General features: G+C 41.5%; 2 protein-coding genes across 5 annotated transcripts; one reads left to right on the forward strand and one right to left on the reverse strand.

Moving 5' to 3' along the window:
• Nucleotides 1–1,438: 1,438 nt before the first annotated feature.
• knop1 (lysine-rich nucleolar protein 1) lies at nt 1,439–7,146 on the forward strand. Of its 4 annotated transcripts, XM_061769603.1 has the most exons (8): nt 1,616–1,678; nt 2,172–2,246; nt 2,712–2,758; nt 2,930–2,992; nt 3,082–4,281; nt 4,357–4,428; nt 5,537–5,605; nt 6,211–7,146. In XM_061769603.1, the coding sequence occupies exons 3-8, from the start codon at nt 2,738–2,740 to the stop codon at nt 6,514–6,516; spliced, it is 1,731 nt and encodes a 576-aa protein (XP_061625587.1). In that variant the 5' UTR covers nt 1,616–1,678; nt 2,172–2,246; nt 2,712–2,737; the 3' UTR covers nt 6,517–7,146. The 4 variants fall into 4 exon arrangements, with proteins under 4 accessions (XP_061625584.1, XP_061625585.1, XP_061625588.1 ...); XM_061769600.1 differs by lacking the exon at nt 2,712–2,758 and having other exon boundaries at nt 1,439–1,678; XM_061769604.1 differs by lacking the exon at nt 2,172–2,246 and having other exon boundaries at nt 1,606–1,678.
• On the reverse strand, nt 6,712–16,525 carry exosc1 (exosome component 1). Its single transcript, XM_061769607.1, has 8 exons — nt 16,414–16,525; nt 14,350–14,465; nt 14,077–14,151; nt 10,999–11,087; nt 10,871–10,904; nt 10,724–10,774; nt 10,484–10,568; nt 6,712–7,329 (listed from the first exon to the last, which is right to left on the reverse strand). The coding sequence occupies exons 1-8, from the start codon at nt 16,439–16,441 to the stop codon at nt 7,223–7,225; spliced, it is 585 nt and encodes a 194-aa protein (XP_061625591.1). The 5' UTR covers nt 16,442–16,525; the 3' UTR covers nt 6,712–7,222.
• Between the last annotated feature and the right edge of the window lie 1,054 nt (nt 16,526–17,579).

The raw sequence follows: 17,579 nt of genomic DNA on the forward strand, positions 1-17,579 counted from the left end.
GTTGACATGCCTCTATAACATTGCGTGGACATCAGGGACAGTGCCTCTGGATTGGCAGACTGGGGTGGTGGTCCCCGTTTTTAAGAAGAAGGACCGGAGGGTGTGTTCCAACTACAGGGGGATCAGACTCCTCAGCCTCCCTGGTAAGGTCTATTCCGGAGTGCCGGAGAGGAGAGTCCTTCAGGAAGTTGAATCTCAGATTCAGGAGGAGCAGTGTGATTTTCGTCCTGGGCGTGGAACAGTGGACCAGCTTTCCACCCTCTGCAGGGTCCTCGAGGGTCCATGGGAGTTCGCCCAACCAGTCTGCATGTGTTTTGTGGACTTGGAGAAGGCGTTTGACTGTGTCCCTCGGGGAGTCTTGTGGGTGGTGCTTCGGGAGTATGAGGTACTGAACTCCCTGATACGGGCTGTTCGGTCACTGTACGACCAGTGTCAGATTTTGGTACGCTTTGCCGGCAGTAAGTTGGACTCGTTTCCAGTGAGGGTTGGACTCCGCCAAGGCTGCCCTTTGTCACAGATTCACTTTTATGGACAGAATTTCTAGGCGCAGCCGAGGCGTAGATGGTGTCCAGCTTGGTGGCCTCAGTATTGCATCTTTGATTTTTGCAGATGATGTGGTTCTGTTGGTTTCATCAGGCTGTGATCTCCAACTCTCACTGGAGCGTTTCGCAGCCAAGTGTGAATCGGCTGGGATGAGATCAGCACCTCTAAATCTGAGACCATGGTCCTCAATCGGAAAAGGGTGGCTTGCTCTCTCCAGGTCGGGGGTGAGATCCTTCCCCAAGTGGAGGAGTTCAAATATTTTGGGGTCTTGTTCACGAGTGAGGGAAGAATGGAACGGGAGATCGACAGGCGGATCGGTGCAGCGTCTGCAGTGATGCGGACTTTGTATCGGTCCGTTGCGGTGAAGAAGGAGTTAAGCCGAAAGGCGAAGCTCTCTATTTACTGGTCGATCTACGATCCTACCCTCACCTATGGTCACGAGCTGTGGGTCGTGACCGAAAGAACAAGATCCCGGATACAAGCAGCCGAAATGAGTTTCCTCCGCAGGGTGTCCGGGCTCTCCCTTAGAGATAGTGTGAGAAGGTCGGTCATCCGTGAGGGGCTCAGAGTAGAGTCGCGGCTCCTCCGCATTGAGAGGAGCCAGATGAGGTGGCTCGGGCATCTGTTTAGGATGCCTCCCGGACGCCTCCCTGGTGAGGTGTTCCGGCCACGTCCCACCGGGATGACACCCCGGAGACGACCCAGGATACGCTAGAGAGAGTACGTCCCTCGGCTGGGCTGGGAACGTCTCGGGATGCCCTCGGAAGAGCTGGAGGAAGTGGCTGGGGAGAGGGAAGTCTGGGCTTCCCTGCTGAAGCTGCTGCCCCCGCGACCCGACCTCGGAAAAGCAGAAGACAATGGATGGAATGCATACTGTATTCCCATCAACAGTACAGTGTCATTCTACTCAGTGAAAACCAATCATCCTGTCAAAGGAACAAAAAATATCCTGTAAAAGTGTAAAGAATAATCATATATATGATAAACTCAGAAACCAACGTAATTTATTTGATAAAAACGGACACATGGACTACACTTTGATATGGTGTCCAGTCTCGCTCTCACCGGAACCAAACGAAATCGCTTCCGGGTCGGAAAAATCTCCTGTCAACACGTGATGAATAAAGTGTGTCAAGTAAGTGAAACGGTTATCATATATAGATTCCAATTGTATCTTATTTTGCGTAATGAGTGTTTGTTAGACAACAATTTAAGTTGTCCCTGGTATTAGCTTCACGATGCTAGCACGCATCTGTCAAATCAATGAACTCTTCATGCGGGTTTCCTTGTGCCTTTTACATTTCCAGTTAAAGTGTAAATTATGTTAGTTCCTTCAACCCTCAAACAAGAGTACAGCAATAGCAACGTTGCAGCAAGGTTTACTGTGGTACGAACCGAATAGAAGAATTGCACGATCGCATTCACAGGAGTTTCTTTTGTGGGTGTCAGTTATTGATTAGATGCCCTGTAACTTTCTCTTTTTCCATCAAGTTGGACTGCACTCACACAATAATACTTTTTTTTTTTTTAAATAAAGGTGCACTGCAATGCTTGTCCTTTTTGAAAATACTGAAATAATGAAACAAGTAAAACCAGCTAAAATTGTTTATTTCATTTATTTATTTCAGACAGATTCGGATGACGTGATCTTTATTTCTGAAACGATTGCACCAAAAACCAACAAGGTTGTTGTCATTGATCAGGTAATCTATGTAATATACAGTGCATCCAAAAAAGGTATTCATTCATGCGCTAGCCAAATACCGAGTTAAAGGGAAATTGCATTTGTTGAATGTCCATCATTTATCGGTAGATGGAGATGAACAAACAATGGGCCCAATACTGTAAAACGTTGTGTTAAGTGTGTATTAATATTGGAAAATTGCTATTTTAATTGTTTTTTTTTTTTCATTTTGAAAAAAATATTTAGTTCCCAAAATTATTTTCACTTGTTCGCAATACGTCAGCAAGTCGAATGATGTAATTTTAAATACCCTTAGTATAATTGTTCAGAACAAATGCATGAAGTTGCCAAGATCTTTTTCCAATGGCGGAAAACATAGTAATTTCTTCAAAACTGTCAGCGAAATGTTTACATCACAACATAAAAGAAAGACAACAAAATTAGAAAATAGAATAATCTTCTGCCACTTTCTTGTCATTTTCAGACAGAAGATGCCCATCGAATAATAAAATGGCACACAATTTGGCCAGGGTATGAATTAACATTACACTTACACACAAACAATATTAGTCTGAAGAACCTCTCTGCAGTGTGAAGTAGTATTGATGGTACTCAATAGAGTTACAGGATCTTGCCAAATGTGATTGTTTCTTCATTATATTTAATATGGGTCATACTCCATTTGAATGTGGTCCCCAATAGGTGAAGCGACTTGCTCTGCAAAGAGACATTGATCAGGAATCTCTCCCTCAGCAGCCTTCAAAGGTTTGTTAGGCAACACTTATGTGATTGGAGTGGTAATCAAATACAAAGTGTTGAATTTGAACCAATAACCAGTTTTTTTTCCTCTCCAGTCAAACCACAGGTGTGCTCCTTTGCAAAGGCCTGAGGAGAAGATGGAAATTAACTTTGGGGATGTGATAGAAGAGAATGTTGAAAAGAAAAACAAAAAACGCAAGAAAGAACAAACCTTGCCTCCAAAAATGGACGACCCCACAATTGCTGACGGCAACCCACACAGTGTGGAAAAGAAAAAGAAGAAAGTAAAAAAAGAGGGCTCGGGAGTGCAAATATTGGAGTTTTTAGAAATAGGTGGTGAACTGAAAGAGAAGAGGAAAATGAAGACAAAGGTGGTGAATGTTTCGAATAGTATAGACGGAAATGGCAAAGAAGCAAAAATCAAGAAAAAGCTGACTGATAGACAAGAGGGAACCGAAAAAACAGGGAATAAGAAAAAGTCAAAGAATAAAACTCAGATTGAACATGAAAATATTTGTCTTGATGAGAAAGTGGCAAAGAAAGCCAAGAAAGAAAAAACTGAGTTTCAATATATTAATGGTTCTCATGTTACAGATGACAATGTAGTCAGCAAAAAGAAACGAGAAGAGAAAAAAAGTGAGCGTAAGAAGAAAAAGATGACAGATAAAGTGACACAAATTGAACATGAAAATGTTGGGGTTGCGGTAGAAGCAGAGAAGGTGCCAAAGAAAGCCAAGAAAGAACACAATAAGATGCCAATTGTGAGAGACGAGGAGAAAATTAAACACAAGGCAAAGAAGAAAAAGGACAAAGTGGAACAGGATGAAATAACTGTAACAAAAAAGAAGAAACTCGCTAAACTAAAATTAGCTGAGCGTGTGGAGGCCGCAGAAACACCAGATGGACAGGAGGTTGATGGGGTGAAGCTGAAGAAGAAAAAAAAGAAGAATGCCTCACCAGACAATGGAAAACCTGAGGATACCATAGAGGAAGCACAGAAGGAAGAAAAAGTCACAAAGAGCAAGGTTGGCATTGGGGAAGGTGGGAGAAAACGGGGGAAAAAAGGAGAAAAGGCCACGAAGAAAAAGTCTTATGGGCTCGGCACAGAAGAAGAGACTCAATCTACAAAGAAGAAAAAACTAAAAGTAGAAGAAAACCAGGAACAGAGCAAGGAAAGCAAAAAGAAGATTTCTTTTAGGGAATTGAAACCGGTTGAGGAAGTGTATTCTTACACAAATGTAATGAAGATGATTAAGAAGGAGAAGGGAATTAATAAAGACTTGTACAACCAGGTGGTGAGTGTATCATTGTTTGATATTGTTGAACATTTTAGCTCTGCTTGGTTAAACATTTTGGGGTTTGTGTTTCAGGACGCTCGCCAAGCAGACGTAGTCTTCTTGTCAGAGAAGACTGGAAACACTGATGAGGTGACCATCAACCAGGTGAAAATCTGCGCCACGTTGTGTTAAAGCACAATTTTTGCTTTGCTTTGAATCCTCACATTCCATTAACTGCCGTAACATAATTTATGCCTTTATTGTATTAATGATATTTTTACAGTAACTAGTGGGATAGTCACAGCAGGATTATGCAACATTGTAGAGGGGTCCCAAGGAAGAAACCATTACATTTTGGTTATCACAATTTAAATCACTATGTACAGTGTTTCCCAACCTTTATTGAGCCAAGCACCCATTTTACATAAGAAACATCTCTTGGCACACCACCCCAAACAAAAGTGTCACAAAAAGTAGGACCATGTAAATAATGATGAATCTCAATTTACTCCCAAATTAACTGATTGAAACGTATCTAAAATCTGTATGAATGACAACAGGTGGATGCAAAGGTTTATTGCACCTTCTGCCATCGAGTGGAAGAACACTCAATTGTTCTGCCTGTGACTATATGTCGCTCATAGATGAACAAAGATATATTTGTAATTAATGAAGAATAATTGAATTTTGGACACATTGAGTGAAATTGAATAATTCCCCCTGACATCCCTGATTAGACATCTCTAATGGCACACTAGGGTGCCACAGCACATTGGTTGGGAATCACTGTACTATGACATCAGTACCACCGTCCACACCCCACAATCATGATGGTGTGACCCGAGTTGGACAAACAAACAAATATGACCTACTGCATTTTTAGTACACACGGACAAAATTGTTGTACCACTCTGTTAATGAAACACTCGCAATGATCACTAAAATAACTTGAAACTGACAAAAGAAATAATAATTTTTTTTTAAAAATACTGCAATTTACCCAATGAAAATGTGGCATTGTTTTATTTTTGTAGTCCAATAGTACAGTGGTCCCCCACCACCTACCGGTCCATCTTGTGCCAGTCTGCACTTTTTTGTTTTTGCTTCTTGCGGAGCAGTAGACTGGGCACCACCCACCCCTCTGTGGCCCTCTGTGCCCAAAGCTATTGGTTCTTTCTTTAATACTCGACTATGTTTTCAGGATGGTCACTGTTCTGCTAATTCTGCAGACTCCTTTCTATATTTGTTGATATAGTGTTGTGTTCTATCACAGGAAAGACGACAGGCTTTACAGATGGAGATTGACAAAGCCTCTCGGCCTCAACAAGTGCGCCAACCTTCAGTCAGTGATCCTTTGTTGTTCGGACTTTTCTTTAAAGTGCTTTGAATGTCACATCCATTAAATGACTCTTTGCACGCAACACTTTTATGCACCCATTTGTGGTACGTGGTGTGTTAACTTCCGGGTGCCATGCTAATGCATAGTGACAACATGAGAAACGTGTTGAAACTCACAACAGAGTTGATGGCGAACATAGTGGCACAGAGCAGTGTCAGCTGGAGGAGCTATCCCTTTGTATTTAAAAACATAAAAAAAAAAATTTTTTAAACGATTGAAAGTAGCTAATACACAATTCCATGTTATAACACATTTAAAGAAAGCGGTTATTTTTCCATCAGATGGCATCTTAGTAGCTTGAATTCAATGGACACCGGAAACTCGTACCCAAGCTAACCTTTAGACCAGAAATGCATAAAGTGTTACCATCCATGCGTATGGTCAATTGCGCAACAAAGATATGAGATAAAAATAATAAAATACAAAATCAATTGTAACTAAAGATTTTGAGTGTATAAGTAAAATAACCCTCAGTATTGTCAGACAAGTCCATTTACAGGTATTTGTGTCAATTTCTAATAACTGTCCCCCAAATCTCATGTCCTAAGGGCTTTGGTCAGTGGGGCACTGCCCAGTTTGAAAGCTCCCAACAGAAGCACAAGTTCCTCAGGTTGATGGGCGGCTTCAAGAAGGGCTTCCAGCCAGCTGCCGCTGCAAGCATTGCAAAGCCAAATATGGCACTCTGCAAGGATGCACAGGAACATTTGCAGCAAGGACTCATGGGAGAGTTTGATCGTGCCCACTCACGCCGAATAGACTTAAATAGTAGAGGCGCCGGACTTGGGTTTAGTGAACTGTCCAAAAAGTTCACCATCGATGTCAATACATGTCGATCTGTCCGCTTTGATGATTGACCGGCGCTCTGTAGGTCTGTTTTAATATTGTATTAACTTTAGTCCTTTCAGTTACATCAAGATCTTTACTTTATGAATCCCTGTAAATAAACAAATACTACACAAATGTTATTTGTATGACAGACACTTGCTTGAAACACCCTCCCCCCAGCCCAAATTGTGAAAGTACAATTACAAGAATAAAAAAGGCAAAGCTGGAGGATAACATTTTTATTTTATTTTATTCTTACAAACATCTGCAATTGGACAGAAAAGTGTTCTTCATTTCATTAAAAAAAAAAAAAAAAGAAAAATGTTTCTGCTTGTTTGTTGTAGGCTCATAATGTGCTGGAAAACAAGGAATTTAACTTGATACAAATGGACTTGATGTGTGGTGGGGAAAGAGAGCACCAGAAAATTTAAACTGAATAATGCAATGGGCCATTTTTAAAGAGCAGCCTCATTAAGCTGCATCTGAATTGCTCCTTAATGGAGTCCAAACTGCAAGATTAGCCTTAAGGTCTGATGTTTATGCAATGGGCAACATGATTTCATTAGCACAACTTAACTGCTGGACAGAGAGCAGTGTGTCCATTCGATGTTGCAGTCGTGTTTCCAAGCTAATACTCAGACAAAATGTGCAGACATAACGCTATTTATCAAAACAGTCACCCAGAGATCGGGAGGGGGAAGCTGTGTGTTCCTTGAAAAATGAGTCTCAGGATTGTCACGCCTGCAGATATTCTGGCTGGACCCTTGCGACTTTGCGAAACTCTTTGGCATGAGTCAGTGGACACTGCATCTCGCACCAGCTGATCGGAACCATCTGTGCACCTGGGTTGCAAGGAAACAAGTGTGATTAAATGAGTCAAGACAATGATATACTATGCATCACACTTGACAGTGGCCACATACAACCCCAATTCCAATGAAGTTGGGATGTTGTGTTAAACATAAAAACAGAATATATCCATCCATTTTCTGAGCCGCTTATCCTCTCAAGGGTCGCGGGAGTGCTGGAGCCTATCCCAGCTATCATCGGGCAGGAGGCGGGGTACACCCTGAACTGGTCGCCAACCAATCGCAGGGCACACGTAAACAAACAACCATTCGCACTCACATTCACACCTACGGGCAATTTAGAGTCTTCAATTAACCTACCACTGAATGTGGGAGGAAACCGGAGTGCCCGGAGAAAACCCACGCAGGCACGGGGAGAACATGCAAACTCCACACAGGCGGGGCCGGGGATTGAACCCCAGTCCTCAGAACTGTGAGGCAGACGCTCTAACCAGTCGTACACAGCGCCGCCTAAACAGAATACAATGATTTGCAAATCATGTTCAACCTATATTTAATTGAATACAAAGACAATTTTGTATATTTCATGTTCAAACTGATAAACTTTATTGTTTTTAGCAAATAACCATTAACTTGGAATTTTATGGCTGCAACATGTTCCAAAAAAGCTGGGACAGGGTCATGTTTACCACTGTGTTACATCACCTTTTCTTTTAACAACATTCAATAAACATTTGGGAACAGAGGACACTAATTGTTGAAGCTTTGTAGGTGGAATTCTTTCCCATTCTTGCTTGATGTACAGCTTCAGCTGTTCAACAGTCCGGGGTCTCCGTTGTTGTATTTTACGCTTCAATAATGCGCCACACATTTTCAATGGGAGACAGGTCTGGACTACAGGCAGGCAAGTCTAATACCCGTACTCTTTTACTACGAAGCCACGCTGTTCTAACGTGCAGAATGTGGTTTGGCATTGTTTTGCTGAAATAAGCAGGGGCGTCCATGAAAAAGACGTTGCTTGGATGGCAGCATATGTTTCTCCAAAACCTGTATGTGCCTTCACAGATGTGTAAGTTACCCATGCCATTGGCACTAACACAGTCCCATACCATCACAGATGCTGGCTTTTGAACTTTGCGTCCTTAACAGTCCGGATAGTTCTTTTCCTCTTTGGCCCGGAGGACACGACGTCCACAATTTCCAAAAACAATTTGAAATGTTGAGTCGTCGGACCGCAGAACACTTTTCCACTTTGTACCAGTCCATCTTAGATGAGCTCGGGCCCAGAGAACCTGGCGGCGTTTCGGGGTGCTGTTGAGAAATGGCTTTTGCTTTGCACAGTAGAGTTTCAAGTTGCACTTACGGATGTAGCGCCGAACTGTATTTACTGACATTGGATATCCTTTCCACATTGATGTCGGTTTTTGATGCAGTGCCGCCTGAGGGATCGAAGGTCACAGGCATTCAAAGTTGGTTTTCGGCCTTGCCCCTTACATGCAGCGATTTCTCCAGATTCTCTGAACATTTTGATGATATTATGGACCGTAGATGATGAAATCCCTAAATTCCTTGCAATTGTACAATGAGGAACATTGTCCTTAATTAAACTCTTGGATTATTTTCTCACGTACTGGTTCACAAAGAGGTGAAACTCGCCCCATCTTTGTTTGTGAATGACTGAGCAATTCAGGGAAGCTCCTTTTATACCCAATCATGGCACCCACCTGTTCCCATTTAGTCTGTTCACCTGTGGGATGTTCCAAACAGGTGTTTGATGAGCATTCCTCAACTTTCTCAGTCTTTTTTGCCACCTGTCCCAGCTTTTTTGGAACGTGTTGCAGCCATAAAATTCAAAGTTAATGATTATTTGCTAAAAACAATCAAGTTTAGAAGTTTGAACATTAAATATCTTGTCTTTGTAGTGTATTCAATTAAATATAGGTCGAACATGATTTGCAAATCATTGTATTCTGTAACACAACTTCCCAACTTCATTGGAATTGGGGTTGTAGTTTGGTCCAGAAAAGTATTTACCAACCATTTTAGGCAGATTATCACAATTTTGAGTGGCTCAAGTATTTCAACAAATACAACCTCCCCAAAAAAATCTTGAATGAAAATCCATTGCAGTCACTGCACTGCGGTTTCCTCCCACATCCCAAAAGCATGTAGGGTAGGTTAACCGAAGACTCTAAATTGCCCGTAAGTATGAATGTGAGTGTGAATGGTTGTTTGTTTGTATGTGCCCTGCGATTGGCTGGCGACCAGTTCAGGGTATACCCCACCTCTCGCCCGGAGATAGCTGGCTGCAGCACGCCCGGTACCCTAGTGAGGATAAGCGGAACGGAAGATGATTGAATGAATGCAGTCACTGCCTGAAATTCTTAGATTCCTTGCTGGAAATACTTTGCCAGACTATCACTTTTTGCTTCTGTGTACGTCTTGCTTCCCTCCTTTTTGACTGCATTTTAATTCTCCTCGAATCCACTTGGAAAGAGGTCAGGGCCGTCACGTGTAAATGTCAAATATGAACTGTTGCTTGGTCCAAGCCACAGACTCATCATAGTAGTCGCATGGAATAGACAGATAGCCAATTACGAAGTTTTGAAGCTGGTGCAGCAACTCATTTAGTGTTCGCCAACTTTTATTGAGCCGAAGCACATATTTTACATGAGAAACATCACAAAAAGTATATATACACTCAAAAATTAAAAATGCCATCTAAATCTACTCACAAATTAACTTACTCATTACGAAATATGGGCCTGTTTAGTTGAACGCAGAGATGATATAACAAATTAAGTGAAATAAGATACTTTTCCCATGTCATAAAGTGGTTAGGATTGAATTGTTTATATGTTGTGTTCCCGAAGTCTTACCACAATACAAAAAACAAGGTGAAGAGTATTACTACCGTGCCACTACATACTATTAGAGCAGTAACACACAGGCTATTTTATTGATGTGTAGCCACATTTGGTCACACCATATTAAAAATCTTTACATGTGTATCTGACTTAAAGTAGCTAAATTCTGCATCTAAAATATTCCAACCAGTATCATGCAATTCTACACCACTGCACTATAACCACAATAACTAAACAATAAAAAATAACTAGATGCGCTACCCTGTGCTTAAAAGGATGTTGCAGACTTCCTTTCATTCACTACGTTTCACAGAGTTTACCTGCTTCACTGTGGGCCACCACCACCCCAAGCTCATTCTCAGCCGTCGTCAGCAAATAGTTCGACTGCACGTCACCCAGAGAAATCTTTCAGTCCAGGTCAAGGATACGACACCAAATGATATAACACAATGAAATCAGTAAAACTACTTAAAATTTAGTACTGTGATCTAAGGCCACTAAACTAATATGTGGCATGTTAAAATGCTTTACAAAACATAAAAAAACAAGACACAGGATACCACTTTTGCCAGGACAATGTCTCCAGGTCTAAAACATTTGTACGTCTCCACCTGCAGAGGAAATCAGGCAACGGCATATCATTCTAAATTAAATTGTGAAATATACAGAATCTATACAAAGTCACTCCGTCTTTTTTTTAAACAAACCTTGTCTTTCTCTGTTGCCCGGACATCATCCTTTCTGTGGGTTAGATGATGAGCAGTAGTTTTGCGTGAAACAGTGAATGGCGAGACACTGAAAAATTATTATCCTTTGAAGTGCACTTTAAATGTACCTGATAGTTCCTCTGAAGCGGTCCTTCAGCGGTGTGGAGCCGACATAAAGAATGTGGACCTTGGCAAACCTGGGATTAATGCTAGTTACCTGTCCGTTCAAAGAACAAGGCCATGTTGTTAGTCTTTAATAAACATGTATAAATAAACTCACAAGCAGAGGTGGGTAGAGTAGCCAAATATTGTACTCAAGTAAGAGTACTGTTAATGGGTAGTACTGGGTGCTGGGTAAATGGTGTGTACCTTCCTGATTCTTTTTAATCAGAGCATTAACATCATCCATCCATTTTCTGTACCGCTTATCTTCACTAGGGTCACGGGTGTGCTGGAGTCTATCCCAGCTATCTTCGGGCGAGAGTTGGGATACACCCTTAACTGGTCGCCAGCCAATCGCAGGGCACATATAAACGAACAACCATTCACGTTCACGCCTACAGACAATTTCGAATCGTCAATCAACCTATCACGCATGTTTTTGGGACGTGGGAGGAAACCGGAGTACCCTGAGAAAACCCACGCAGCCACGGGGAGAACATGCAAACTCCACACAGGTGGGGCCGGGATTTGAACCCCGGTCCTCAGAACTGTGAGGCAGATGTGCTAACCAGTTGCCGCCAGCATGAACATCAATAAAATAAAATGTGAATGTGCAAATTCTGATTTTACTGTTTGTGTGTGTGTTTACAGTGTGAACGAGATTAGCACGTAACCCAAGAGATGAATGTTTTACAGTTACCTGACATAAAATAGGGCTAATGTGGACTAAAATGCAGAGCCAAAACAACAACAAAACATCCGCAATTGACTGCAAGGTATTTTCTCAAGTTAGAAGTGGGCTGAAATATCCACGTTTGGGCAGAAAGTGCCAAACAAATACTACAACACATGAAAGCTGTTAGTTTTTTCTTCATCTAAAATGTAAACATAAGTCTCGCGCCGTTGCCTTCAATGTTAATGACGACCTTCCCAACATGGTCGCCATGTAGGCACGTCGATTAGCCGGGCTGGCTTATCTAGTTTTGATACCTACACCCGTGAAACCCAATAGAAGACGCTGTGTGCAGTCATGTGACTTCATTGTGTCGTTTGATTGTTGAACTAGACTTAAACAGCACTAGCGCTTACATTGGATTGGAGTAAACTGCGCCCAATGCGGAAGTCGCAGTCGTAGTCTAAACCGGTAGGTCATGCACGAAATAACTGATAAATAAGCAAGAGTTGATAAATAAATGTAGCGAGCGTCATTTAGATCATTGTAACGGAGCAGAAGTACCATTTCTTCTGAACATAAATACTCAAGTAAAAGTAAAAATTATAAGTACAATGTATCCAAAATGGTACTTGAGTAAATGTTGGGTGTTACTATCCACCTCTGTTCACAAGCAACAGTTGTATTAAACGACTAATGCATATTGATATACAATCTTAGTGTTCCCCTGCTATATCAAGGATTTCTAAGCCATTGTTTTTTTACAGTATATAAGCAAGCACCACCTGGTGCCACAACATGGTGGGCTGCACTGAGGTTTATTACAAGAGTTGTATCATAAATAAGAGTGTAATACAGTAACTTTTTCCAGTTTTAATGTTCATCTGTGTAGAGCAGAGAATATGCCAGCGAGTACTGTAGTTTGCTGTTTGTATGTGTTGCTGTTTCATGCGCGTTAAAGTAGCAGTTGTTTAAATGTTTATAATTAATGTAACATCTATGCTAATATCCTTTAGCCCCTCCATAGCGTTTCACATTCATTAATCTAGCAGACTCATGAGACAAAGTAATACAGTTTAGTTAAACATTTTGTTTTGTAAATATAAAATGTTAAATTTCATCCATCCATCCATTTTCTACCGCTTATCCGAGGTCGGGTTGCGGGGGTAATAGCTTTAGCAGGGATGCCCAGGCTTCCCTCTCCCCAGCCACTTCTTCCATCTCTTCCGGGGGGATCCTGAGGCGTTCCCAGGCCAGCCGAGAGACGTAGTCTCTCCAGCGTGTCCTGGGTCGTCCCCGGGGTCTCCTCCCGGAGGGACGTGCCCGGAACACCTCACCAGGGAAGCGTCCGGGAGGCATCCGAATCAGATGCCTCAGCCACCTCATCTGGCTCCGCTCAATGCGGAGGAGCAGCGGCTCTACTCTGAGCCCCTCCCGGATGACCGAGCTTCTCACACTATCTCTAAGGGATAGCCCGGACACCCTGCGGAGGAAACTCATTTCAGCCGCTTGTATCCGGGAGGTCCATTAAATTTATTTTGGTTTATGTGTCAGTTTTACAGGCAACATCAACAGAGTAACAAACAGCTTGAAGGTGGTTTGCTTCTTACTTGGAGAACTGTGCGAGCTAGAGACTGAGAACAGGCTTCTGTTGAACAAGCTGGTCAAAAACTCCACAGCCACCTCTCCTAGAGGCTTACATACCTCCACAGGAATGTCATCAGGAACAACTGCCTTTCCATTTTTCATCCTCTTTAATGCCTCTCTCAATTCCCACTTCCTGGTCCACCACACTTGCCTCTTCTACTCTCTTTCTTCTCTCTCATTTTCCTCATTCATCAACTCTTCAAAGTATTCTTTCCATCCAGTCAACACATTTCCATCTCTCTCCTTAGCCACCCTAACCTGCTTCACATCCCTCCCATCTGTATCGTTCTGTCTGGCCAACCTGTATAAATCTTTCTCCCCTTCTTTAATGTCCAACCCGGCATACATGTCATCATACACCTCTTGTTAGGCCTTTGCCACCTCTACCTTTGCCCTACGCTGCATATGCATGCATTCTTATCTCCTCTCTTTGGCCCTCACAGTGCCCCACTTGTTCTTAGGTAACCTCTTTCCATGTATGATTTTCTGTACTTTGAGGTTCCACCACCTCTTTACTGTATAACCACTCTTTATTAGGATTCTCAGTTTTTACTGCATCTGTTTTAAGCGCAATAATGTATTTTGCAAGTGAAAATTGTGCTATTAAATTGTTCTTCCTGTTTGTGTTGAGTAATTATTTTGTGAATTACAATTAAGGACACCTCCCAGTTTATCAATATGACATATAACATCTAAAGAATTAACAGCAACAGGTCACGTTTACCTTACAAGTGACAATTGCACCGACATCTGGCAGTAGTTGGGTTTCTGTTTCTCTCACAACAGAGATAACTGGTAACTAGAAAAGAAGACAAACAAACTAATCACATGTTTTGTAAAAAAAAATAAAAATACTTAACCTATTACATTCTTTTGATTCCATTTGTTGTTAAACAGCCTGAAGACTTGTTCCTTGAACAACGCCGTGACACACGCCCACACGTCTGACTGCCTCGGCAGCTTTGTCTGACTACACACGACCCACCGCACCCCTCACCTCTTCGCCTTCATTCTTCTTGAGCACGTAACCCGCTAGCGAGGAGTAAATGTAACCATGCCGCAGGTACACGCCTGTTCCGGGAGTACAGTCTTCTACACTGCAAAGTTTATCACCTGAACACAAAAAAAAACACAGTCATACTGAGAGGATATAAATTGATGAGATGAGGGTGTAAAAATGGGTACCGTATATGTCAGTCATGTCCACTGGGCTATATGAATAACAAAGTAGGGGGTGTATCACTAATAGTGTTAAAGTTTCACTAGTAACACTGGTTACAGCAAAAAATGCAGTCTACAACAATAAAAAGGTTCATGATGCTGGATTTGAATGAACAGGCAAGAAACTACTCTCCAAACATTAACAAGCTTGTATTTGATTTTGATAACCTATGGTTGAATTGTGATTTGCAAATGGAAAATTTAAAAAAAATAAAATAAAAATTCTAACTAACCAGAATACTTTTTAGAAAACCTACGCCCTCAGAACTGTGAGGCAGATGTGCTAACCATTACTCAAACGTAGTGCCTGCCAATTGAACATTTTTATCATGAAAATGATTGAATTGGGGAATTCATTCATTCATTAATTTTCTGTACCGCTTATCCTCACTAGGGTCATAAACCTAATTTTTGGATCACATTACTATATGTGCATTTCTTAAGTAAAACAGAGATTAACATGGTATCCTTTAATTACTAGATCAGATGATTTGTTCAGGGTTATGGTACTCTTCATCAATTCACTACCAAACACAATGGAACTAATGCAGTGTTGACATCTCGAAAACTAAGTGTGTAATGTCAAGACACATCAAGTTGCAACTATAGAAACAACAATACTGTACAAAAACACAGCATAAGAGCATCCAACTGTGCCATATACTGTACATCATCAATCTGACTGGTGAAAGAAAGAGTCTCTTTGCTAAAAGTTTAATTTACATCAACAAATCTAACATCCGGCGGCACCGTGGGAGACTGGTTAGCACATCCGCCTCACAGTTCTGAAGACCCGGGTTCAAATCTGGCCCCGCCTGTGAGACGTTTGCATCTTCTCCCCGTGCCTGTGTGGGTTTTCACCGGGTACTGCGGTTTCCTCCCACATCCCAAAAAACATGCATGCTAGGTTGATTAAAGACTCTAAATAGACCGTAGTGGTGAATGTGAGTGCGAATGGTTGTTTGTTTATATGTGCCCTGTGATTGGCTGGCGACCAGTTCAGGGTGTACCCCACCTCTTGCCCGAAGATTGCTGGGATGGGCTCCAGCATGCCCGCGACCCTAGTGAGGATAAGCGGTACGGAAAATAAATGAATCAATCTAACATCCACATAAGCCAGGAGAAACACTACAAAATTAAGCAAAGAGAGTAGACTGTTTGCAACAAATGAAAACAATATAATAGGACAAATATTCTGATAGTTTTTAGGCAAGCAGAGAAGCCTTTCTGACCCTGACATCCCATACATGTATACTGTATATCAATAATTAAACACAAAAAGGGGGTGGCGAACAGTCATGCACGAATACAGTCTTCATGTTGTAGGCATTTATCAACAGGCATTTTTTATCTGTGCATTAACGTTTTCTTTTTATACATTTCCTCGCTGAACCCAAACAAGGATTTCTCAACAAGCGAGAAAGGAATGCTGTTATCCTGCCTGGGGCAATGGGCAGGTCTGCATCTGATGAAACCTGCCGTGGAAAGTAAAATTCAACAATTCACACCCCAAGAAGTAACACTAAATTACTCCCTTCTTTCACGTAAAATATTATAACAACGCTGCGGTATACACGTAAATACTCGAGACACAGATATCAACGAGGAAAGTACAAGCACCACAAACCCAAACTCAGTTCATCCACGCATGGCAAGCTACAATTTAGCGTGGCTTCCCCCTTCAAAGCGGTGGTTTGAGGTTTTCTACCAAATAGTGCATTCTACACATACAGTCTGTAAGAGATTCCAGACTAATGATATTGCTAATATTTCCGCACACAGGTTAACCTGTCCATCTAGGAGTTATACAGGTTAACGTCAACAAATATAAGAAACTCACCAGGAACACACAGCTTCATGGGTGACATGTTTGCCAGAAGGGCTGCGTGCAAGGTGATTGGCTGTGACCAAATGGGGAAGCTGATCCTGATTGGTTGGTTACACCCAGAAAAAGGAAAAGGAAACACAGCTTGGCCCATAGAGAACACATTAAACTACACCAGCGCGCTCTTGTAACCCGGCTAACCAACGTGCCTACATGGCGGCCATGTTGGAGCGGTCAACGTTCCCATTAAAGACAATTCATTGACACTGAAATTAAATACCTCTTCTTTTGCTACTTTCTAAATAGATTTTCACTAGATTTATGTTTTTCGTCAACTGCAGAGCGTGTGCTATCAATACGTAAAATCTTTTTTTTTAAATCCCCCAAAATAATGTTTTTTGTGCTTTTAATTTTGTGAAAGGTTATTCTCAGTTCCCTTGTATGATTGTACAGCGTTGTGTGGAAGCGTATGCAGCACAATGTGCTGGCATCCTTGTTCTTTCGTTTTCTCGCCGTCCACACATATGGGATGCGCTAACGACTTTGACCTCTCTTTGACTTGGACTTTCAGCTCAAAAGGGGCGTGTCTTATAGACCTATTCATATCTCTGGTCACAGATATGAAGCTTATATCTATGCATTGGGTGAATCACTTTTCTCTTCATAAAGTAATAATTTGGAATCACGGAAATATTACCATTAAAAATAAGTCTTTATACAATATGGGCTGGATTGAGAGAGGTATCATTTTTGTTTCAGATTCATTTGAAGATGACGGCAATCTATATAGTTATAAACATTTTTTGAAAACAAAATACTTTTCCAGTCAAATTCAAGAAATTTTCATCTGTTGTAAAGACTATTCCTCAAAGTATACTTGCGTTCCTGAAAAATGTAATCTTATTAAAATATTGAGGATCAAATGCCTTCTCTCGTGATTACAGAACCTTTGGTGTTTGATAGAAAAGGTACCAATAAACATGTTAGGAATCCACTTCACAGCTATCAGAATCAGAATCATCTTTATTTGCCAAGTATGTCCAAAACACACAAGGAATTTGTCTCCGGTAGTTGGAGCCACTCTAGTACAACAGACAGTCAATTTACAGAACACTTTGGAGACATAAAGACATTGACAAAAAACAATTGTGCAAAAAGATGCAGAGTCCTCTAGCATTCTC

This window comes from Phyllopteryx taeniolatus, chromosome 4 (assembly GCF_024500385.1).
Source record: "Phyllopteryx taeniolatus isolate TA_2022b chromosome 4, UOR_Ptae_1.2, whole genome shotgun sequence".
Taxonomy (NCBI): domain Eukaryota; kingdom Metazoa; phylum Chordata; class Actinopteri; order Syngnathiformes; family Syngnathidae; genus Phyllopteryx; species Phyllopteryx taeniolatus.